The 26,558-nt window shown below is 33.8% G+C and overlaps 1 protein-coding gene across 10 annotated transcripts in view; it reads left to right on the forward strand.

Annotated features, from left to right (window-relative positions):
- The window catches only part of Adamts6 (ADAM metallopeptidase with thrombospondin type 1 motif 6), a 269,601-nt gene that overhangs the window by 137,504 nt on the left and 105,539 nt on the right, over window positions 1–26,558 (forward strand). For 9 of the 10 annotated variants that reach the window (XR_012449159.1, XM_074077393.1, XM_020165937.2 and 6 more), the window contains 3 exons: window positions 13,011–13,118; window positions 22,981–23,126; window positions 25,183–25,246. Coding sequence is in view for 9 of the 10 variants with exons in the window: in XM_074077393.1 (XP_073933494.1) it covers window positions 13,011–13,118; window positions 22,981–23,126; window positions 25,183–25,246 (318 nt within the window). In the remaining variant the exon portion in view is untranslated. The remainder of the gene's footprint in view (window positions 1–13,010; window positions 13,119–22,980; window positions 23,127–25,182; window positions 25,247–26,558) is intronic. The other variant, XM_074077392.1, reaches the window with a different exon arrangement.

Raw genomic sequence — 26,558 nt, forward strand, 5'->3', positions numbered from 1 at the left:
GTACTATTTATTCCTCTTGGATAAAGTACAAAAGGAAGTGATTTTTTTTAAGCATGTCTTGGTTACAAGCATATTACTCTTGTTAGGCTTTGGCAACACCTTTTATGCTCTTGATTTTTAAAGGTTGTATGTGATTAAGATTACCTGGCTATATAGAGCCTGGAGAAAAACTTTGATCTTTCTTGTCTCTTTGTAAAAAGTCTTCTTATTTTTGTGTGGTTACAGTTTCTTTTGTTCTTAAATATTTTTTTCTCTCAAAAAGCCAATCAAACAGTAATCACAATCTTTGTATATACTTATAGTTTCACAGATTGAAATTCTTGATCAAATGAGATTAGATTAATGTGTTTTGCTACATTATTCTTATCTATGTCTCATTTCTTTGTTAGCAAGTGAAATTTAACTTTTTCTATTGGAAATTGGGCTTTAAGTCCACCTATAAATTTCATATTAGATAATTTGTTTTATCAGATTTACAGGGTCTGTGCATACAGGTTTTTCTTTATTGAATAAATTTAAAAATTGACTTGATTCACCTCACTTTATGTATATCTCATTCATTACAGAATGATTTGAAATAAGATAAGCAGTAATTGTAAAATTGTATTTTCCTTACATTCTGCTTTTAGAGTCATTATGTTTTTGTTTTTAAAAACTTCTATATCATATGTAAAATAAATTGGAAAACTTAATGAAAGACATTAACATCTTCCAAACCTATAAACTTTCTTGTATTTTTATCATGGACCCTTTTCACCTTGATTTGCAGCAAAATGATGGTTTCTCTAGACCTATATATTATATGAAATTCTTATGCTGTGTTTTAAAGTGGTATATATTACCAATAAGTTTCCTTGAGTCACAGTATTCTTTACAATCACTCCTGCCTGTTGAACTTATACCTAAAAATTTTGCGTTTTTGGTTTCACAGCACCCAAATTCACACTGAGTTTTATATGATGAATCCCTAAAGTCTTAAACAATTCTAAATACTACTTTATAAAGCAATAGTGGATTTAAAGATGCGAGTCCTGTCAGGTAAGCAAGTCATGCCTCAGATGGTAGCTGAAGAGAAAAATAAATCACCACCGATTTAGATAGCTCTTTGAGTGTACCATGCTAAGATGAATTCTCAACACAATTGCCGTAGACCTAGAACACTGTTGCCTTTTCAAGAAGATATTAAAGAATCATGAGATGATTCCTGTTTCAAAAGAAAATTTCTAATGATGTCAGGGAAGAATTTAAACAGCTATAGAATGATCCATTACTGCAGCAGTAGTCAGCTTTCTGTGTCTTCCACCTTGGTCATCATATTGTTACTTGTGGCTAATCAGGGATTCCATCTGGAGTTATGAAAAATCTTGCCTGATTCTTAGTAAGTGGGTTAATTTATATACATGTTAATTACATTGGGGAGATTTTCATGAAAAGTTTTCTGTTATATTTCACTTGTAGCAAAACTTTCCACCATTATTGTTGCATATCATCTATGTTTATTAAATGTTCATAAATTCCAGTAGCATAGAGAGGAAATTGTAATGGCTATAAATATAAAGAACAAAATACTACAGTACAACATATAGAGTATCATATTTGTGTAATGTGGCAATCTATAAATGATATGTAGTCTGGGAATTACACTGTGCCTTTTTTCTGAGATACCACATCAATAATCTCATAATTACCTTATTTTATACACGGGAACACTAAAAATACAGGATGTGATTTACCTAATCCAAGTTCAAAAAAATAAAGATCTAAATCTGTGAGTTTTGTTCCTTCTATGCATAATAATCATGTTAATGAAATAAAATTTGCAGATGTATTTTGTTTCAGAAGATAATGTAGTTTTCATCTGGTAACATGTCTGTTACTAAAAATCTCAAATCTTCCCATCTTATCTCTTCAGGAGACTTTCTCTAAACTTATTCTTTAGGATGTAAATTCCTAAGTGTCTGAGACCCTGAGTCTTGGATTTGAGTGGATTTATTTTCTCTCTTTTTTTGGCGAGGGAGAGCTATATGAGGGTCTAGCAGTTGAGCCATGCTCCTTCCCCCTTTTTTTCCTTCTTGCTTTTGTTATTTTCAAGTAGGGTCTCATGTTTTTGTTGTTGTTGTTTGGTTGCTTTTTTGTTTGTTTGTTTTGTTTTGCTTGGGACTAGCCTCAGACTGTGATCCTCCAATCTACAGCCTCCTGGAATATAGATTGAGATGGGTCTTGTTAGCCTTTTGCCCAGACTGGCCTCCACCCACAATCCTCCCAATCTCTGCCTCCCAGAAGGGATTGTAGGCATTAGCCACCATACCTGGCAATTTATTTTCTTTTGTATAAAAATTTAGGACTTCTCCAAGGCAAGATGCAAGTAAAGGCAAGCAGCATACAAATATAGGTCCCTACTATACTATCCAGAAATATCTGCTAGTTATGTTAACCTTGGATACTTCTAGAAAAAAATACATTGCAAATAAAATAGCAATATCAATAAGCATAGTTAATGTTTCTTTGTCTGTTTGGAGCAGCAAACTTTCCTGTAATGCTCTAAAATCTATTGTCTCACTTTTTTTCCATTTTCCATTTTTCCATTTAGTTTTCTTTCTTATAAGAAAAGAATTATAAGAGCTGAATCAGCATATTGCATTAATAATTTTCAACTTAGAAAGGAATTCACTTGTTAGCTTATATAATATAGGGGCTTTGGGTGATCCTTTGACTGCTTTCCAAAAAGCACAGATTAATTTAGGGCTTAGACTTAGCTCATTATTTCTTTATTCTGTCACTTTAAATCATATCACAACATTATTTTCAGATATACTTAATCACTTAGTGTGGGTTAACAATATCTAGTGTATAATTTACTGTTAGCCATTAAGAGATGATTATTCATCCAAAGGTAGATTTAAAGCAGATAAATTTTATAGATAATATAGATTTGTTTAATTTATGAGGCATTTTTAATTATGTGAAGTTTGTCACTGTTTACAGACTTGAATTGTCACATAAATGTATAATGATATACATTATTATTATTTTAATGTGCAACTGAATGATGTTTTGTCAATATAACATATATTCTGAACTCTAAATGAAAATACATTACTTAATATATGGTTATACAATGGAACAGATTTTTTTAACATAATAAAAAGAAATCTGTTCACCATTCACTATTACCTGAAATGTCAAATTGACTATGAATAGATTTTATTCAGTTTTCGGACACTTTTTCCAGTGAATACAGCCTCACTTTCTTGTTGGCTTCATATAGCAAGTGCATATGACAAACATGCAAAATACTTTTCATTTACTTGGCACATTGTAGGTATTTAGTAAATGCTTCCATTTTGTCTATGAATACCTGTCATCTGTGATACCACTGAATATATTTGGTATACTGGTCCTGTTTTAGGAGTCTTCTGTACTTTTGGGAGTATATTATGGGAAGGTCACATATTCACAAATTCTCATCCTTGACTCTCAATTCAAATGTAGTTTCTCTTCAGACAGGACTTCTGTCTGATCTTTCTCTATAAAAATGTCTCTCCAAGTTGCTCTCTTTCACATCATACTATTTATTGCCTTCACAGCACTTATTAAAATCTATAGCCATTCTGCTTACTTGACTACCAGTTATTTAAATGTGGTCTTTCTTGACAACATTACTTAAACTTACATATGTGTGCACCACACATAATTCCTGTCATTTTTCCTTGCTTTATTTTTCTCACTAACATTTATTCTTTCTAACATACTATATATTCTCATCTTGCTTATTGCTATCCTCCCTATTAGTATCTATTTTTCTTGGGGGCAGATAGTATTTTTTTGTTACATTCACTGCTACATCCCTAGCACCTAGAGAAGTTTCCTGCCTCATGGTAGGGACTCAATAAATATTTGTTGAAGGAATAACTGCTAATTTTATTGACAATATAATTTCCTTGATGAAAGGGATTCCACCTGACTTGTTCTTGGCTAATTGTATAGTGAATGCCTGGCTCCATAAACATTTGCTGAATAGATGAGCGAGAAGAGTTTTTGGTGAAGAGATAGTGGGGAGAGGACTTTGGAAGACCCTGACACTGTGTATTTAAAGAGCTGAGAGGAGGACAGTGTCGCTAATGCTCTTAAACAAACATCACCAAGAAGGTAGGAACCAAATCTGACCTTGCCTCCTCACAGGCCATGTTAAGAATTCTAAGTTTTAGGGCTGAGGATGTTCCTTGGTGATGGAGCACTTTCCAAACATGTGAAAGGCCCTGGGTTCCATCCTTCCCCAGCACTTAAACAAAAAAAATTCTAGCATTTTATCTCAAAAGCAATGAGAAACTGTTGAAGTATTTTTAATGAATGAGACCAGGAGAGCTTATTGATTTGCAGGAAATCACAGGATTTCTAAGGCACATTATATCTTAGGAAAGAAGTGTAATTCTATAATCTGGAAAAACCATATCAGAAAATAAAAGCCTTTTGGGAAATAATCTATACCCTCCTCCCTGACTCCCCTTTTTCTAGGGCTAGGAATCTAACCAGGGCCTTGTACATGCTAGGCAGGTTCTCTACCACTGAGTTACATTCTCAGCCTCTTCCCTTCCCTATTATATTTTCTCCTAAATATACCCTATACAGAGTACTAAAGCCACTCTGCCTCTGATGCTACTGCATTGTAGCTGCACCCTTGCTTTTCTAGATGAATGTGAACTCTTTCTTTTAAACTGCACGATATTTCTGAGATGAGATTAATGGAGATGTTTATGTGTAAATTTGTGTGGGTGCCATAATTTTGACTTTATGACTATAAAGTCTCATGTTGTGGTGGACAAATAGTATATAAAAGAAGATATGATATAACTTTGGAAACTTTAAGACTCTCATTACTTTTTAATCTTTTCAGGAGAGATGTATTGTGGCAAGGGCTATATTTTACTTACAGATCATCAGACTTGGAAGTCTTTTTTATATGCCTCAATGAAATTATTAATGACAGAAAGGCTTAGGTACCATATATGTTTCATACTTTAAGTGATGAGAGATTTTTAGAATCTAATTTTGGAACTGTAAATGAAGCATATATGTGTATATATTTATAGAAAGAAAGAAACAAATATATATATATTTGGACATATATATATATATATATTTGGACTTACTAATTGATAGTAACAAATACAGTTTCCTGTATAGCTACATTGTTTATATTTAGTCAAATCTATTGATATCTATATATTTTCTCATCTAAAGGAATCTACCTAGTAGACCAGTTTATTATTTGGTAAATATAAAACTATAATTTGGGACAGTATAGATTATTATATAGTATACTATAGTATACTATAGTAGTAATGCCATTAAGCCATGTCTACCTGAAGTATAGCTCTTTTTGGTGAGAGTGGCTACTAAAGACCAGAGTTGAGTTCTATCATCAGGGCATGCTCCCTCTGGAGAGTGTGACATATTTTGCTTCTCAGACTACAGTTTTTAAATGTTTTCATGCTTATTCCCTTTCACTTATTATCACCTTATCATTTATTTATCACCACTAATTAACTAAGATTCAAACCATTGCTTTATTATTAATAATCATTCACATAATTGCATGTTGCCTTTATTAGTATTAGTATTTTTAGGACATTATGGACTACATCATTTTTTTTCCCCAAGATTTGCAAATAACCTGGAGGATGATGTTAGTGAATTCCCAAGTACATTGCAAAGCACATAGAAGGGAAGTTTAAAGAAAAGGAGTTTGAACATGATAAAAGCAAGAGCACACAAGGGAGGGGTGAGGATAGGTAAGACACCTAAAAAATTAGCTAGCATTTGTTGCCCTTAACGCAGAGAAACTAAAGCAGATACCTTAAAAGCAACTGAGGCCAATAGGAAAAGGGGACCAGGAACCAGAGAAAAGGTTAGATCAAAAAGAATTAACCTAGAAGGTAACACACACGCACAGGAAATCAATGTGAGTCAATGCCCTGTATAGCTGTTCTTATCTCAACTAGCAAAAACCCTTGTTCCTTCCTATTATTGCTTATACTCTGTCTTCAACAAAATTAGAGATAAGGGCAAAATAGTTTCTGCTGGGTAGCCAGGGGGTGGGGGGGAGAGGAAGGGGGCGTGGGGGGGTAAGGGAGGGGTGGGGGGAGGGAGGAGAAATGACCCAAGCCTGTATGCACATATGAATAATAAAACAATAAAAGAAAAGGAGTTTGAGTGGGCTTTGAAAGAAAAAGAGAGACAGAAGAAGGAAAAAAAGAAAAGAAAGAAAAAACAAAAACAAAAAAACATAAATGCTGGCTTCAAATCTATCTTCAGGTTTTGGAATATGTATTATAGTTAAAAACTAGTAACAAATTGTTCTCCTCTACCAGGAGCATTTAAAAATCCACAACAATCTTTAATTTTTATAGCTGGAAAATTGTAGATGAGTTATTAGGAAGAATTTCAAGTAATTAAATATTGGAGTGTTGCAGAGAGAAATTATAGAATCATTCTCCTTAAATGTAATCTTGAAGTAGTATAAATATTCTCCAGTGTGGTTTTACATGGCTTAGGGAATAAAAGCTAAGGACCAATTTTAGTGCTTCAATATTCTTTTGAAATCCAAACATATATTTATCAGGCATATATATGATTTTTACTTTTCCTGAATTCTAAGCCAAAATCATAGGGCCATAATCATTTGTATGCTTAAAGATCAGTTTAAGCATGGGTTTACTTCTTAGGTTTTGTTTTGTTTTTTAACCCCCTTCAAATTGGTGATTAATTATTTAACCCACATTTCTAAGTCAGACTTTTTGTTGTTAATTTGCCTTTCTAGAATCTCTTGAATTTAAATAACCTATATAAAAGGATTAAACTATTCAAGGCAGAAATAAGGATACATTGTCCTGTTTCTTTAGATGGCTACAAAACACCTGGAACCAGGCCATAGGGTCACCATATGCTGGTTTTCAATTTTCCTTTGTGTGATCAAATGATAAGTAATCATTGATCTCCTTTCTGACCTCTTCAGAGCTTTCCTCTTCCCCCTTGGCCATCAGGATCCTTTATTGAAAACAGCTGTTGAAGGATGTTACTGATAGGTTAATGAGAACAAAGAGGATGTTTGATATTTACAATCAAGAACCCAAGATAGCTTATGGATTAAGGTTTTCCAAATATAGAAGATTCATGCATATATCCCTGTTATAGCCTTTACATTTGTTTAAAAAAATTAGAACAAGACAAAAGCCATCTATCAATGGGCCCATTTTCTCTTTACTTAGTGACATAATTGTAAATTGGTTTTATACTTTTATGATGACTCTCCCTTCTAGTGTAAACTAATTTTAATATTGCTTATATAAATCAAAAGGGTTCTCTTCCCATGTTTTAGTTGTTTTAACATACATAATTACTTGAAAAGAATGGAAAAGATAATCCTTGTTTCTTTTATTATACTAAAAGAATCTTTGTAAAACATTCTATTCTGATCAAAGGGACCCCAGATATGAGGAGTTACTATTTGCATATTATTTACATTACTTCCTATTAGATAGTTACTATAAAACTCAATTATCTAAATATATTTTATTATCATTTACATTTGCTGATATTTTATATTATTATTAGTGTTTGCAAATAAGTAGTGATACTGTTTTTTGGAAGGCCATGGAATACTTTTGTGCATTGTATTAACAATATCTTTTCAAAATCCAAACAGAAGTGATGATGTTAGATTCAGAAGTTCCAGTAATAATATTAAGGTTGATGGCTAACTTCATATACTAAGTAACTATGTTATGATTGTATGGAACCATCATAATTTGGAGATACCATCTTTTAAAATAAAAGAATGGGAGGGTATTATGCATGTTTAGTGAGATTTTATAATACGTTAGGATATAGGATTAAAAGTGTGGCTCAAGTGGTAGAATGCCTCCCTAACAAGTTTGAAACCCTGAGTTCAAACCCCCAAACTGTCAAAAAAAAACGTAAATAAACTTTTACTAACCAGCCTTAATTGACAAGCGACATTGTTCAATTCTGATACATTTAAGAGAAGTGGGAAGGTAGCTTAGCTGTGGGTAAAATCTTAGGCAGAGCTGATATTGGCTAGAATTGAAGCAAGTCATTGACATTTTCTGAACCTAAAGTTTTCATATTTTCTAAGAAGATTGCCATGTTGATGAAATAAGACATGAATGTGAATATACCTTGCAAAGTAGTTAACATTATACTCTGAAAATGCAATAGTTCCTTCTTTTCTTCTGCCTACAACGCCCCTGCCAAGTGGTCATGAAGTGGGTGCTGGAGAATCTCCAGTGTGCGGATTTAGTTTCAGGTCATCATTGTTCAGTCTGACTCTTGGAAGAGTCTTCTATATATTGAATTGAAATCTACTCCCACTAGCTTTTGCCCACTAGTTAAAATGACTGCTGTTCTAGGTTGACATGCATATTTTTTCCAATCACTTGGAAAGTTGACTTTTTTAAAAAAGTTCAAGAAAAGAGTTCCAATTTCAAAAATGTGGCAAACAATAAACACATCACTCATTCAAGCACCGAAACAAAAATCCTAGATAAAGTAATAGGAACAAACTTAATTAAATTTAGTCCACTTAGTTACAACATGTGTTTCTGTGATGAGAAGAGACATAGGAACTGTTGGTAAATGGGGGAACCATGCTAATATTAAGTCTTGTTTTTTTTATATGTGATTATTTCTTAGTACATTACTAATTTCAAGATATTAGGCAAGCTTTCTCACAATTAGAGACCATGGCATTATACAGAGAGCCTCAGAAAAAAAAATTGAAAAGCCTACAGAAAGGCCTTTCTTTATTGGACATAGTAGATGGCTTATTGGCTAAATTTCTAAAATGGAGCTCACTATTGAGGTCATGAGAACAGGTGAAGAAGTTGTGAAGAGACATGCCTTTTGTGTTATTTTTAAACTGTTGATTGATTAGAGAAGTGAAAGCCTGGATCCCATTCTCAGTGACCTACATCTTTAAGAAGGAAGCATGATAAACTACAAAATTCAAGGCTCAAGCATTAGCTGATGGTGATGCCGGGAACAAATGTCAGCCACGATTTAACTGTGCAAGTGCTTTCATGGGGAAAATGGCTCCTGTAGAAATTGGAGCCCTAGGCTTATGCCTCACTAAAGAACAAAGAGAAACTTTTTACAGTTTACATGGTGCTAACCAAATAAATCAACATGAAAACTGACTCAGTGAAAACCTTGGAATGTGTGATAGAAACAATGCATATGACTATACTACAAGTCGGGAGGCACAGGATGCTTTAAAAAAGTATGTTCACTGAAGATAAGCTTGAATGCAAAATTGGAAGCAGCATGAAGAAATAATTCCCCATGAAGTTAAGAGACAAGGTTGCTAAAAGGAGAAGATCCAATATAAGGTGATTAAGAGTTCTGGGAAAAAGAATAGCAAGAACGGGAAAGAGGCATATTAAGGAAATTAGAATCAAAGAAAGATCCAAATCTTCTAAACATGAGTCCTATAAATTTTTTAAAATCTCTTAGATATAGCAGTGAAACAGCAAGAAACCAACTTATAAAACATTTGAAAGCAACTAGCATGATTTATTACAAAAGACAACAGACAAACAAGTAACTCTAATACCTCCAAATGCTGAGGTAAGAATAAATGTCAGCCTGTATTGTATATTCAATTAAAATATCATTCAAAATGAGGGTAAAATAAATATATTTTCTGAGAATGAGGAAAAGAATTCCTCACTAAATTAATCACTAATGGATATGTGTCAAGGAGAAAGAAATTGGATTCAGATGATACTGCTGGGATATGTCATTAAAGGCACTCGTAAACACACAGAGGCATCTAAATAAACATCGACTAGAAAGTCTTGTGCAGTGGGTGATTCATAAGCTTTTAGAAAGGTAGTCAAAGAAAATTTCTTCCCCAAAGTTGGCAGACCAAGATATGGATACCAATTTTTAATTTTTCCAAAAAAGAACATTTTGTCAAAGCTGCCATAAGGCACACAGACCCTGGCCTTGGGACTCTTATAGTCCCTTGTAATATCAAAAAAGTAAAAAGACTAAAACTTAAAAAATAATGACAGTCCATCAAAAAATTTTAAATCTAGTTTCATGGAAAATCCTAACCATATGATATCATTCTTCTAATTTTGTCACAGAAATTAAAAAACATAGAGCAGTACCACTCCATAGTTACTTGTCTGACTATGCCCTTCCTTATTTTCCATGGTGTGCATGAATTCTAAGTGATTGTATTGTTGTTTAATAATGCTAGTATGTGCCTGATGCATAGCAGATTTTCACTAAATATTTATAAATGAATGGGGAATATTGATATCTATCACTTTTGCATTGCCAGGCAATTCTCCTAAAGGGTTTGACGTTGGCCCACAATTAACATTCCATTTAAGCTTTCATTGTCATTTAACAGAAATGTCCCTTAGTGGAGCTGTTGATAACTTTTCTCTCGTTGCTTGGACTCAAGGGCCAGAAGAGCTCCACATTTTCCCTACAGAGTCTTCCCAAAATGAAATTAAGATTATATAGGAGATGCTAACATAGGCAATGATTTATTAGTTCATAGAGGTCTTGAAGCTAATTGTAATAAATCTTAACTTCTATCAGGAATCATGAATATGTGAAAGAAAACTGTTATTCTAGAGCTAATCACTTTCACTTACTATATCCTACTACCTAATTTTTATTTAGGGAAATTAATATGTTTACTATGATGGTTGTTATACAAATTTCTCAACAGGTAAAAAAATTTCAGCCTGCAGGTAACTTTATTAGAGGTTGGATGCTGAATCAGGGTACTTGTTTAGCAACTAATACTCCTGTGCATATGAAACTGATTAATCTAGGTAAATATATTATCCATGTTCTAGAATTCAGTAGTTTAGAGAAAGAAGGGTATTTCTAAAAATCTGAAATTGTTCGTAAGCAATTTTAGGAAGTATACTACTTGCTTACTTGGTCTGAAATTAATTTTTGTTGCTTTTGATCTTTCAAGAGAGTATCTTTTTTGTTCTTTTAAATCTTGGGAGATCATCCTAAATTGGATGATCTTTCTTACTCAAATTGAAATTCCAATTGTGAAGTATATTTGAAAGTTCTTTAGAGCCTTCTTCATGACTAGTCGAACATCTTGAGCATGCTTCCCAACAGAGGTTTCTAGTCCCATACTTCATACAGTGATCTGTGAGAAGTTAATACCCTAGCAAAATTTGAACCTTCAGCAACCCACTAAGATTACAAACTCCTTTTAGATAAGGAAATCTAACTTTCAAAATCCATCATTCTCTCAACAGTAAGAGGGCTGTATTAAGAATTTTTACATTAATGTTTTGAAAAAGTTATCTTAAGCACTTGCCTCTTCTTACAGGGATAAATTTATGGATAAAATTTTCTTCATAATCTCTGTGTATAGTTCTAGTATTGTGTCTCTGTTTTTGTGAATTCATTATAGTTTGATTTTGGATAGAATTTTTGTACATGGAATAGTATTTTTTGAAGCCCTTAAATGTGTGTTATTTCTACTACTTTTTAAATATTAAACTAAAAATATATTTAGGAACAGAAACTAAGAATTCATATCCTATAGAAAAAGAATAATAAAGTACCATTTAAAAATGCTTGCAAAGTAGATTTTATAATAATTATAAAAAGAAAGTTTTATGTTCATATTATCACTCATAGGTACATGCTCTTTAAAAAATTTTTGTCTTCTAGCTCATTAGTTCTCTAAATAGAGTTTAAAAGTATTTAAAGTCTAGTAGAATATTATATATCTCCCTTTCTGCCTGGGAGATGGTCACCTTTAAGAGGAGCCCAAAGAGATTCCCCTCAATTTTCTATCATATTACGTAGAGCATTTCTATTTGTAGACTAATTACTTCAGTATTTTTCTGCTTCACTTCAGAACTGTGTTTATGCAACATGATTTCATTGTGTTTTGAGAGTTAAAAAATCAGTTGGAAAATAAAAGCAAAAGGATTAAGTGACACATATTAATTTATCTCTTCATTCCAACATTATCTTTATTTTATTATAATATATTACACTATATAGTTCTATTTTAAATTAAAAACTTATAATATCAGTAGTGATGGTAGTTGGTGAAACTGAAAATTTTGAGTATTTTCTTCCAAATTAAGCTTTTATTGGCTGTTGATTAAAACACTTTACTCAGGGATAATACTAGGTGCTTAGTTTGGAATCTGGCAGGTCAACATGATGTGAACAAGAAGAATTATTTTATATTGATAATATTAGAAAAAAGTATTGTAATTCCCCTGTGCTGAGGTAGGAAAATGAAAAATCATAAAAAGAAAGTCAGCCTCACACAACATCTGAAATATGCCATAAATGCTGCCCAAAATGGCAGCATGTTACCAAAACTAAGTTTCCCTTTCATGGCAGTAGGCTACATTCACAGACTGAAAATAACATTTCTAGATTGTTCTTAGGCAAATACCAACTTTAAAAATTTCTCTGACGTATACTTCACATTTCTTTAAATTGCCCATTTTCTGTCTCTGTCTCTCTCTTCCTCTCTCTCTCATTTAAAATCATCTTTATTTGAATATTGCAGTAGACCAAGCAACACTTTTATTCATAACTGGTAAGTTTGTATACTATTTTCTATTCTGGAGCGTAACAAACATATATCTCCTTTCTATGTATTACACTTTCTCCCTACCCTTCTATTTTAATGAAATTTCTATACTTGACTATAAAAAGATCCCAATCAGTATTAAAAGCTATGACATTCTTTATCCACTAAATTATAGAAACAGATGTTTAAATGTTTTGCAAAATGGGTAACCCACCTTCTCTAAGAACCTCCTCCAAAATCCTTATGTTTTAGGCTTCAAGAACAGCAAGAGACCTGGGGTCTCTTTTTCATCAATACTGAATAGCTGTGAGTATTTTATGCAAGAACTGGACATAATTTTAGTCTCTATTCCTGATCAACTTGCTTTTGCCTTCTTTCCTAGGAAGTGTGTAGAGAGCTCTGGTGCCTCAGCAAAAGCAACCGCTGTGTCACCAACAGTATTCCAGCAGCTGAGGGGACACTATGTCAAACTGGGAATATTGAGAAGGGGGTAAGCTCAAGTGATTTACTAGCTGTTTGACATATAGACTAAACTGATAAATATCTGATGCTGATATTCAACCACTAGGAATTCTTGTATATTAGTTTAAAATGTATTTATAAATAATAAATTCCTAATCCAATTTTTATCATATCTTTATACCTCAAATATGTTATTTATGAAATTACAGAGAGTAACTATTTTCTGTGTCAGTTTCATATTTCTATTGATATGTGTTTGGGTCATATTTGCACCAAGAAAACCTCAACAACAATCTTATCATCATATAACTTAGTCTGTTTAGTCATATAATATAGTCTAGTTTTTTTCTGGTAAATAATTCCTTGGAAAAATTATCTGACCCTCTGAAACAAATTTATAGTCTAAGTACAGTTACTTTTAAATTGCAACAGAAGAGAAGGAAACAATAGCAGAAAAATGATGAAAACTTATTGAAATTTATAGAAATTAGACCTAAATAATTTTGGTTTTCATTGGTCTGATTTGCAAAATTATCATTATTAAGAATTGTTCAAACAGGGGTAGGGAGGTAGCTGAATGGTAGAGCATTTTCCTAACAGGTGCGAAGCCTTGGGCACAATCCCAGCACTGCAGGAAAAAAAAAGAGGAATTGCTCAAATAGGTAGGAATAAACATATGCTACTCCCAGTATTCTCTAGGAATTGTTATATATGTAAATTCTAGAGTTTATTGCTGTGAACTAAATTTATAATAATAATTACTACTTGTCATCTGTTCCCAGTTCTCACTTCTTCCATGTTAGCTGGGCAACTTTCAACAAAGATTACACTGAATTTCAGCTTGCAATGGGATGTTTAAATAAAAAGAATGAAAGCTTTTGGGCAACTATCACAGTTTATTAATCCTTGCTGACGGCTTCATTCAGGATCCATGACCTAGTGCCATGTTGATGGCTTTTCCATGTTGGGTTTGGAAATGTTGGTAAATTATTCTAAATATAAGAATTGATAGAGTCATTTCAAAAGGATTAATCATTTTTTTTCAGATTTTGTAAGTAGTCAATAAAAATACAAAGACCTTCATGCACTACTAAAAATTCCTTCTGTTTTTTTCACTGAAATAATAGAAAATATTAGGAGCCACATTCTTGAAACAACAGTATAGTTTTATTTTGGAATCAACCATTTTAGTCAATGATAAGTAACAATTTATGTCAATTCATAAAGAAATACATAACTCTAAGAGGGCAAAGTCACAGTGAGCATCTGTTTCTTTATTTGCCATTGATTATTATTCTTGAGATCTAGTCCCTGAGCCACAGTTTCTATTTCCTAGAATAATACTATCACTAAACCTGGTGGCTTTTTATTTTACTTTATTTTTTTTTAAGTAAAAGCTTAAAAAATTCTTTTTTTAAAAGCACCTCAAACTGAAGATGTAGCTCAGTGGCAGAGTGCTTGTCTATTATGGCATAAGGCCCTGGGTTTGATGCCTAGAACAGCCAAAAAAAGAACAACAACAAAAAAATCAACATCTCAGAGTCTTCTTTGAAGCATTCTATGAGTTATAGAATCCTTCCAAAGAATTAAACCATGCATTGTAGCTATTTGAGAACATGTTGCTCAACTTCATCAGCCATTTATATGGCAAACACATGTTTAATATCTTGTCATTTGTGCTCAATAAAAAAAGAGGCCCTAAAATGTCATATCTTACAGCTAGCTATATGCATATATGTGAAAGAGATAATATATTTTTTGGAAATTTTGAGGGAGGCTCAGAAAACACTCTTTAATATTAAAGCTTGTGACAGTATTGGATTTAAATTTAGATAAGCAGATAGAGGGGAAATACAATGATTCCCAGGCATAAAAATATAAGCATAGATAAAAGAAAGCAAATAAAATTGGGCAAAAATGTATTTGATTTCTAAGGATTCACATTCTTATTCTAGGTTGATGGTACTCAACTTTTTGATCCCTAAACTTATTCTTGAAGTCTATAGAACTGTACTACATACATTACTTTTTTTTTAGTACTAGGCTTTGAATTTAGAGCTTTGGGCTTGCTAGGCAGATGCTCTAAGGCTTGAGCCGTACCTCCAGCTTAATAAATACATTTGGAAAGGTAAAATGTTCTGGCTCACAGAACCCTTTGCTTACCCTTACCCTGTCTTTAGACATTGCCAGCTTCTGACAAACCTCCAAAGAACAATGTGATAATCTAAGTGTTGAAATGTTTGTGTGTCAAGAGGTCAATTTTACTCACAACATGAATGTAGTATCATAAGATCAATATGATGAATGTCACTACCTAAAACTGATCTACAAAACAAATCTTAGTCATTGTTCCAGAAACATGGAAGATAAATACTTTAGGAATGGCACAAACAAATGAATGAACCTATGAAAAAATAAATACAAATGCAGATTCCTAGAAAGAAAAACAATAGGAAAAAAATAAAAAGATTTAGAAGCCCCTCAAAGCACCCATAAAAACTTTGGATTTGCTGAGTGTAGTGTCATATGCCTGTAAGCTCATACTTGGGAGGCTGAGGAAGAGGATTGCAAATCTAAGATCAGACTTGGCATTTAATGAGACCTTGTCTTAAAATAAAATTAATAATTAAAAACAAAAGGCTGGGAGACTGGATGTGCTGGTATATCCCTGTAATCCCTAGCAGTTGATTGTCTGAGGCAGAAGGATTGGAAGTTCAAGGTCAGTCTGTGCTACATAGTCATTTCCAGACCTGCCTGGAAAAAAGGAGGGGGTGAGGGGGGAGGCAGTGCTGGGTACATAGCTCAATGGTAGAGCACTTGCCTAGCATGTGTGAGGCCCTGGTTTAATCCCCAATACCACAAAACAAACAAATAAACAAACAAAGTACCTTTGAATTTATGAGGAAGGTTTCAGAGAATGAAATCAACCTGCATTTTTAAGAAAAACAAAATAAAAAGCAAAGAACTAAACACATGAGTTTCACACTTCTTAATTTGTTTTTATTGACCATATTTATTATATTAGCTCCTATATGAATTTTTATTGTTTAGCTTCTGTTATATTTTTCCTTAAAGAGAGAAGTATGTTCACCATTACCAAATTCAGTTTTACCCTTATGAGAGCTATAGCTATTTGACTCAAAGCAAAACAGCCATGCAAAGTGCTAGTGACAAAATTAAAGTGGAATTTTTAATTGCTGTGATCAACTTTGTGTATTTAGTCTATAAACTTGCCATCTGAAAATAGTCAACATTCCCAGTAACAATGATGGCAACAATAATAAATATTTTAAAAGTTCTAGAGTATTCCAGGCACATATTGCTAGGTGCCTTACAGACATTTTTCTGATCAGTGTTAACAACAATTCAATGAGGTGGGTACTATTTTTAACTCCATTTTGGAGATGAGAAAAGTAAGACTAAAGAATCCAACATCACACAGCAATTTAGGGGCATAGCTAAAATTTGAACCCAGGTCTTCCCGACTCCAGAGTTGAAAATTCCCTCTAATTTTATTTCATGTTCTGATGAAGAGTTTTGCATAGGAAAGAGTTTTTCATTGTCACAGGAATAAAATGAGTCATTAGTGTTAGATAGGTGGTAAAAATGTATTTTGCCCTTTAATTACTAAATGGATTTTTCAATTATCTACCTGTAACAGTTTCTTAGGTGAAGAATCACAGTAAGAAGGAAATGTGGGTAGATCACTGAGCTAAGAATATATGATTGTATAACAATTAGTACAATAGTAGAATCTTTAAAATGAGAGAAAACTAATTTCTACATATTTCATAGATATTATGAGGATAGAATGAGGTAAAAGCTCAGTGAGCTTTCTGTGGGCTTACCCAGTATCATCATTGCTTTTTTCTAGCCTTATTTTCTAGCCTTGGATGGTGATGTACAGAAAGTTCTTTGCCAGACTGTCTTAACTGGCATCAATGAGGATCACAGATTATAAGAATTAGTTTGTGTGTCCCAGAGACATGAATGGAATATCCACAACCTCTGATCTTAACTCTGAGTTTCAAAACTACTCTCATCAGAAGAAACAAGAAAGAACCTACACCCTGTCTAGCCAGCAGAATAAAACCAAAGCTGCTCATAGTTTTTTGTATAAATCTTTTTTAGGAAGGGAAGGGTTAGAAATATTGCTTGAGTGATAGCATAGACATATCCAGAGGATTGGATCCATGATCTCGTCAAATTCTGGCTGCAAAAGATATGGGATCCCTGCCCGGGGGCACAGTTCCATAAATGTTCCATGTAAGTATGGGAACTGTTCCATGCACATTTAGCAGATGGAGTAAGAAATATGGCCAAAAAATTAAAAACTGATCTTTGCGTGAGTCCTGGGGGGTCTGACATCGCTATTATAGCCATTGGATGTTTGCCTGAATAAGCCATTCAAGGATTGAATAAGAACCATATGGTCTGAATGGATGTGCTCAGGGACAGTAGCATTAACCAAAGGAAGAAATTTGATGAGCCCAGACTGTGTGCTGGCACTGTGTGTCCATGGGTCAGTCTCCTACAAATCAGTCAATACAACTTTCAGCCAAAGAGCTTTCCTTGAATATACCATCAGCAAAAGCCCTTTGGACAGGAATCAGAGGGATGCCATGTTTGATGAAATAGTAAATAAGGATTTAGATTGTAAAAACTTCAGTAGTGGTGTTGGCATTGTTGCTCAACAGGATATTAAGGATAATCAGAACCCAATCCTTGTAATCCTTGTTGGTGACCACAAGAAGGTTTCAGATACTTGGTTTATTGCCAAAAGATTGATTTAATGATTCTAGAAGACATAATTAGAGATACAGTCCAGCATTTGGGTTTACATATAAATGACATTGATTCCTAATGTCTTTTGTCTGTGAAACATGGGGCAAGATTAGACTAGGATTATTGTATGCCTTTCTAAAGCTCTGGATATATAATATGACATTTGCAGCTTTAGATCTTAATTCATTTAGGGTAGAATATTAGTTTTGACTGGACCCCAAACAATCAACACAGGAAGTAATGAAAGAGTAGTTCTTCCAATTGCTCTAGAAATTTAAATAGGATGGGATGACAAGTTCTGATTTAGAATTTGGGATAAAATGCAGCTTGAGATTCCCGCACCTGCACAGTAGAAAGGTAAGGCTTTTTACTAGTGGTATGCTACAATTCTCAACTCTTTTAACTTGGGAAGACTGTTCTGTTTTGATTAAAATCAGGATTTCCTGGGCTGGTGGAGTGACTCAAGTGGTAGAGTGCCTGCCTAGTGAGCGTGAGGCTCTGAGTACAAACCCCAGTACCATCCAAAAAAAAAAACAAGACAGAGGTTTTCCTTAGAGGTCTAATATGTCAGATGCTGGCTAGATATACCTAATCACATCCTAAAATGGTTCTCATTAAAGGAAAAAAAAAACTTAAAAATACCATGCATACTCATCTTGAAATTTTCCTTTGTGGAATTCTGACAAATTGTCAAAGTTACATTGCTTGATTTTTAATATATCTTGTTTAAACACAATCCCCTAAGGTAAATAATGAAATTTAGCAATCTGATAATAAGAGATATTTAGTAATGAATAGTTTCTTCAGAAGGCTTTTAAAGTTTCACTGGAATATGTTATCTTTCTAGATGGTACTTAAAACATTTATTTCACTTAGAAGAAAGAATAAACAATACAAGATTTTATTCTGGGAATGTGATGGTTTCATTTTTTTTTTCATTTTTCGGAATCTTGTGAAACACACCTGAATTAGAAAAGAAAGGCCAAATTTATCCAACTTACCTAGATAATATAGGCTGAAGTAACAAGACCATTAATTAGAAAGAATCATGCAAAATTACTGCATTGGATATAACCTTTAAGAGCAAAGATTAGAAGCTGTTTTACATATGCATATTTAAAACATGAAGTAAAATTCTATGCTTCTGGAAATAGTTTTTATAGGTTTGGCAACTTCATGTAAAAAAGAAAGGATAAAAATAGATGATAGAGGAAGGGGTTGAATGGACCAAAGTAAAGCACACTCACCGTGGGTATACATTGAGACCCCTTTTGAACATCAACTTAAATATTAATAACAAAACCCAAGACTGTATAATAGGTACAGTGGGTGGGGGCTCTAGTGGGAGGGTAGAGGGTAAAGGAAGGGTGAAGGAATGGTATATGTTTGATGGACTTCATACACCTATAAGAAACAAAACTAAGAAACCTCTTGCAATTGCTTTAAGTGGGGTGAGGAGGGGGTTGATGAGGAGAGATGATGGGACAATGTAAATAATGTACAATATCAGTCTAATCAGATTTATCACTATGAATCCCCTCCTGTATAAAGAATATATCCTAATAAAAATTTATTTTAAAAAATAGATGATAGAACACTCAAAAGTTTTACCTTTACATGTGCACAGGATTTATATATTTCATGTTGCTTTGCTTGGTGTAATATACTTATTCAATTCATTATTTACACACATTAAAAATCTTCATATACATTGATTAATGCAAGCATCTAGAAAAGCAGCTCTAATTGCTTGATGCATGTAAAATCTCTTATGGGCTTCTCAGAGCCCTTTTATTCAGTCAAATGCCTTTCCACTGTTAAAATCATATTCTGAATCAAGATATTTATAACCAAAAGAAAGAAATAGCAAGAATTCCAAAGAGATTCCCTCCTTTAAATACAAAGGGGGAAAACAAAACAACAAAATAAAACTTCTGCCAGAAATCCAAATTAAACAAGTTGTTTGATACATTTTTAACTTCTTTGAAAAATATGTCTGCATTGAATTAATTTTTAAAGTTGTCTTAATCAAGAACTAAAATTAGTTCCCATTTTATGGTTAGGGAAACAAAAGAAAAGAAAGCAAGTGACTTGCTTTGTGTACTAAGACACTGCTAGAATGAGTACTGAGCTTTATAATATAGCTTCTCCACAAGGGTAAGTGGTTAACTCACAAACTGGTTAACTAAATGTTAGCTAATTATTAAACTAGAGACTGGTCTCTTGTTGACTGCTAGATAACTGACACTTATGCTATTATTATTAATTTTTTACCTATTAATCTTTGTTATTTAGCTTTTTGATATAATTTTCACGACTCCATGCAATAGAAATAATGAAAGCATTAATTTATGTGATAAAAGTCCTTCTAGCAAACCATTTATGAAATACTATGATCATGTAGATATTAATTAATGATGAGAACTGAGCAGCATTTTATAAAATAAACACTAGAGTATTTTTATCTTTTATATTAAGAATAAGGCTTATTAATTTTTTAAATTTTGCATGGGGGTGCTGGGAATTGAACCTAGGGCCTTGTTCATGGTAAGCACCTGCTGTACCACTGAGCTATACCTCCAGTTCAAAAAGAAAGTTTAAAAGGAAAACGAGAGAATTTACGTGACTTCTCTCTCACTGCTCTACATTTTGTGAGTATGTTAGAAATGTGTAGTAATATTATTAAATATGTTGAAACCTACACCTTTCAGTATTCTTAGAGCCCCACAATTCCTTTCTCTCCTGAAAAATGAAAAAAAAATACTCCAGGGCATCTGAAACAACAGGTAAATAAGTTATGAATTTGACTTTTTTTTTTTTTTTTGCATTACCTGGAATTGAACCTAGGGCCTCTCACTTACTCGCTACCTCTTAAACCTGCTCCAAGCCCTGAACTTGATTTTCTTAGTATCTCTAGCTCCTTTCTGACATGTAGTTACCAAAGCATGGCAGAATTCTATAATTTAACTAATTATTTATTTAATAAGTTTGTTGCATGCCTACTAGGTGCCAAGCACTATTCTAGGCATTAACTGTTTCTAATACAATGCTCTGTGGTGATGGAAATGTTCTATATCTTCTCTGTCCAACAAAGTATTCAGTATCCACATGTAACAATGGCATCCTTGAAATATGGCTAGTGAGTCTGAGGAACTGAATTTTTTCCTTTTAATTAATTGTAATAACCTTGTGTGACTCCAGACTTAGATTTAAGGACAGGAAGCAATCAAAGAAGTAATTTGAAAGTAAACAAGATACTTTAAAGTACTGCAAAATGGTAAGGGAGAACTGAAACAGGAGGATATAATCACTATTATATCCTAGAAAGGGGCAGAGTAGGGCAGGAAGGAATGGTCAGATGCCACATCAGAATGAGTAGTCCAGGAAAGACCTCTCTGTTGAAATGATACTTGACCTGAGACCAAATGATGATAAGACAGCAATATAAAGAATTGGAAGCCAGATGTGGTGGTATATCCCTGTAATCCCAGCACTCAGGAGGCTGAGCCAGGAGGGTTTCGAATTAGAGGCCAATCTGGGTTACCTGGCTAGACTGTCAAAAATAAAATAAAAAGGGTTGAAGGTGGGGCTCAGTGGTACCTAGCATGCATGTGGCTATCGGTTCCATCCCCATCATCACCACATGGAGAGAAAGAGAGAGAGAGAGAGAGAGAGGGAATTACCAGAAGACCAGCAAAAGCACATGTGCTAAGGAGGGAACAAGAAGTTTTGTGTATTACGAACAAGAAAGAAAGCCAGTATGTCTGGAGCAACCAGTGCAAAGGAGAGTGAGGCTAAAGAAGGAAGCAGGAACCAGATCACTAAGTCCACTGTTGCCTAGAATTACGGGGAAGTAAGAAACCTCTGAAGTCTTTTAAGCAAAAGAAATGACATGATGTGATAATATGTGTTAAAAATATATCTCTGAATGCTCTCTGGAAAATAAATTCTAGTAGAAAAAAATGAAGGCAGAGAAGCCAGGTAAGAAGCTACTCTACTTGTCAATTGTTTTAGGGTGGAAGAATGAGAAAAGTGAAGGAATTCCAGATATTCTTGGAGGTAAAACCAACAAAGTTGGTGATAGAATTAGTACAATGAACCCATTACTTTCTAAGCATCACATATATCATAGTTCCTTTATATTTTAGTATGAGGTTGAATTTTTAATAATCTAACATTGCTGACAGCTTGAATAGTCATGTTCCCTCTTGTTCTATATATAAACAAAAGGAATTTCAGAGCATTAATTTGGTTTGTCAAAGTTTGATAATTTCAAAAAATGGACCAAATAAAAGCCTACAAATGCTTAGTTTAAAAAAAGTAAAGACTTTTATTTTCCCATATTCTGCAAATAAGATTTATCATGCTAGAGTTATGAGCTGATTATGTGATGTCTGCATCTCGATAAATTATTCCTGGCTTTCTCCTTAGGTGCAGTATGTGTGGTTTATTGCAGAGAGTAAGGCTGAGCAGAATTCCAGTACACATGTTCAGGCAGGGGCCATACACATGGCTAGTCAGTGTATATAAGGGTTTTTTTGTACCCAGTCCCTAGTGTCTTGGCATTACTTTTATTATGTCTGCAGTGCTCGTGTAGATGAAATGCCACAACACATTCTTTTACTATTGTAGCCTCAACCAATACTTTTTTTTTAAGAAAGAGCAATTACCATCATAAAAATTCCTTACTGGGGAACTTTCCATATTGCGTTATCATTCCATGAGTCTAATAATAGTGAAATATAAAGAAAAATTTTTTTTAGAAATCACTAAAATATCTAAAAAAAGACTTGAGGTCTGTAGCTAGCTCCATAATGAGAAACAATAAAACTCTGGAGGAGGAGAAATAAGGAAAAAGAGGCAAAGTCAGGCTTTTTTAGAACTCCTGGTACATGTTAGAGATTTATAAATCACAGCCTAGCTAAAGATAATTTGTGAATCACATGCACCTTCACCAGTGTCTAAACACAGTAAAAGAACTATCTGTTATCTATTTTAAGAATGCTAATGCCTAAAATTGGTCATTGCCTGATCCTTATGTATTTCTTTCCTGATAGCTCTATCTGCCTAAAAGCTAATTCTGTGTTTTCTGTGAAATCTTGCAGTGGTGTTATCAGGGAGATTGTGTTCCTTTTGGCACTTGGCCCCAGAGCGTAGATGGGGGCTGGGGTCCCTGGTCACTATGGGGCGAGTGCAGCAGGACCTGCGGGGGAGGCGTCTCCTCGTCCCTAAGACACTGTGACAGTCCAGCGTAAGTAGCTAAAGTAAGCCAGAGCCAACAAAAAGACACAGTTGGAAATGATTCAAAGCTGTGGTTTCACATGTTATCTGTAAAAATGTTTCTCTAGTGAGCCAAATGCTTGTCTTCAGAGCAAGCAATAGGCACAGAAAAATTGAGGAGTTTTGTTAGACAGACTCTCTTTTTCTTCCCTTCCCTTATTGTGTAACTAAAAATAAAACTTTTAAAAAATAGAAAAGCATTGTGTATCTGTCTTAGATAAGCCAGACTTCTAATCTAGTAATAATCAGATAGATTTCCTCCTCCAAAAACTACTGAATTATGGATGAATCCAGGTCTGGTTTTTGCTACATTTCCATTATTCCCAGGAAACCTGAGGTCTTTTCACATGTCACATAAAATTATTACTGCTACATTAGTATTAAAAGGGCCAATGAGAGCACTTCAAGGGTTGAAATGCCTTGATTCGCATCACAAATCACAATGAAAAGAATACTGCCCATGTGTTAAAATAGTTTCCATTCACATGCCCCCATTAATCATCTTCCAGAACTGCCACCACTTTTCTCCCCATGACTGTTTTATGCAGGTCAGACTGCTCCTCTCCCACTACTCTTTTCTCCACCCAGAGTCCCCCTGGCATAAGGCCAGTCCCATCAGTACTCTTTGCCAGCTTTATTGCTTCTCCCTCCCACCAATGCCCATTACAGGTGGATTTTTCCTTTATTTGTACTTCTGTCCTGCCGGGAACTAAACTGCTTCTTAGCTGCTGCGTGTCAAGTACCCATTTTGTCTAGAACTGAACTCAAGAGCCTTCTTTACTGGCTAGTATTTGGTACAGAATGATGTTGTAATAACACTTCTGTTCTCCCAACTCAGCCCCCAGGGTAAAAGATGATATATTTTTTATTTTCATCTGCTCTCATTTTAACTTGGACTCCTCTTTTTGGTTTCTTTCTCTAAATGTTTTGTTTCTTGTCTTTTCAGCGTTTCCATTTTCCCACTTTCTATCAATTACAATCCTCTGTTAAATAGTTTTCTATTACCCATTCATTACACAGACATTGCTGCCTCCCCACTACCTTGTTTTTGTCTGACCAGCCCATTTCTCTTATGTGGGTTCAAGCTGAATTATTTCCTTTCCTTCATTAGAGTCAGCATTTGTTAGCATTCAAAGCAAATTCCAAATATAATTTTAATTACCCATTGCTACCAGTAAGTTTGTCCTTTTTAAGTAAGTGCAGAATAATTAACCTAAATTCAACCATAGGCTTCTGTAAATTAATAACCCAAAGTATGAGCCTCTATGATAAATTATATATTTCCTGATATGTAAGGGAATGATCTGGACCTCTTTTAAAAGAAATTAGATGTTTTCTCCATTCAATAATAGCAATGTAATAGTATATGGCTTTCCCTAATATTAAATACCTTAAAGATTAACTTAATGTAAATCAATATTTGACATCTTAACTTTTTTGTTAACTTGGATATAACAAAGATTTATGTAGTGAAAAGCCATCTGACTTTTTAAGTTTACTTTTTAAACTTTGTATGATGTTTGAAATGAGATGGAAATTAGTTTCTATATTATTTACTTAAAACTGGAGCTATTTCCAGAAAATTATATAGCATTCTCTGCTTCTCATCTGGAAGAAAAGCAAACTTTTCATTTCTACTTTGTAAACATAAAGCATCAGATATGGGTTTTTACAATGTGATTTAAATGGCTTTTCATTATAAATAAGTGATTTTTAAACTTATTTTATTGAACTAAGTTTTTAACTATGATGGCTAATATAATTAATATATATTAATTTAATTGTAATTTCTTAAAAATATAAATTGTGACAGTTTTGTAAACTGCTCATACAAATTATCTCAATTTTTATGTTCAACAACCATAATTATTGCTAACAATTACCAGCATGATTATTTTAATAATTAATAAAATATAACACTTTATATTTTCTTAAAGTAAATTTTAATATGGCTTCATTAAGAAATATATGTACTATTTGTGTGATAGGTGTATTGTATTCACACATTAAACAAAATGTTTTTTCAGACCTTCAGGAGGTGGAAAATATTGCCTTGGGGAAAGAAAGCGGTATCGCTCCTGTAACACAGATGTAAGTAAAACCAAACTCTGCTATGAAAAATTAGCTTATGTCCCTCTAGAGCAGGGAGAAAAATTTTAATTGTAAGCTATTCAATCAGAAATCCATGTGCATGAGGCTCATGTGAATTTCCTAAATGGTCAATAATGAATGAAACTAGCCTGAACTCATCATTTACATCAGCCCCAGCAATAGAAGCAAGTACATTCTTCCCTGAAGCTATTGAGAAATCCATATATACCCTGAATTACCCAGTCTCACACACTCACAACTTCACCACCATTATCCTTCCTCAACCAAACAGTCTTATTATGCCCTTCATCTCATTCTGTGTTTATTGTGACAAGAATTCCTAGACTCCTACATTATCCCACAAGACTCTGTATTGTCACCTAATCCCAAGGACTCGGCATATTGCCTCTTCTGTTCTGTACAGATAAATATTTTGAGAAAACAGAACAGATGGAATATGGCTAACTTTTTGCTCAGACTAGTCTCAAGCCATGATCCTCCTGATCTCTGCCTCCTGAGAAGCTGGGATTACGTGTGTGAGCTACCACATGCTGCCTTGCCTCCATCATTTGACTGGAATGCTCTTATCAAGTCATAGATGACTTTCCTGTTGCTAAACCCAATAGTTACTTTGAGTCTTCATCTTCCTTGTCTTCTGAAATTTTTGATTTTTCTTTACACTGTTGCTTATTCCTCATTTTCCTTTGCTGGTTCTTATTCTTTTCTTTGACCTCTTAATATTACAGTACCCAGGGCTTAGACCTTGGCCTTTTCTGTGCTCTACCAACACTCATTTCCTTGATGACTTCATCCAATTTCAGTTCTTTTGTGGTGTTTGACCACTAAATTTGTATCTTTAGGCCAGACTTCCTCCATGCATCCCAGGCCCATATCTTACTACTTTATTAGGCTTTTAATAAAGATCTAACATTAAATGTACCAATATTATAAAAAAAAAAAGTGCCACAAACCTGTTTCTATAATAGTGTCCCCCATCTCAGATGTCAATTCCATTTGGCTTAAGACAAAAATCCTAGTCTTTCTTGACTCCTTTCTGTTTTACAGTCCGTATCTAATCCCTCAGGAAATCCTGTTGATTTTGCCCACAAAATATGTTGTAGATCTAACCACTTCTGACTGCCCTACTTCTCCTGCTACTAACTAGTCAAATTACCACTATCTTCTACTGGATTATTTTAATAGCTTTTTTTTTTAATTGCAGTGCTGGAAATCAATGCAGGGCCTTGCATAGGTTAAGCAAGCACTCTACCACTGAGCTACATCCTATTCCCCTTTAGTAGCCTCTAATACA

The sequence above is a fragment of the Castor canadensis genome, chromosome 6 (genome assembly GCF_047511655.1).
Source record: "Castor canadensis chromosome 6, mCasCan1.hap1v2, whole genome shotgun sequence".
Lineage (NCBI taxonomy): Eukaryota > Metazoa > Chordata > Mammalia > Rodentia > Castoridae > Castor > Castor canadensis.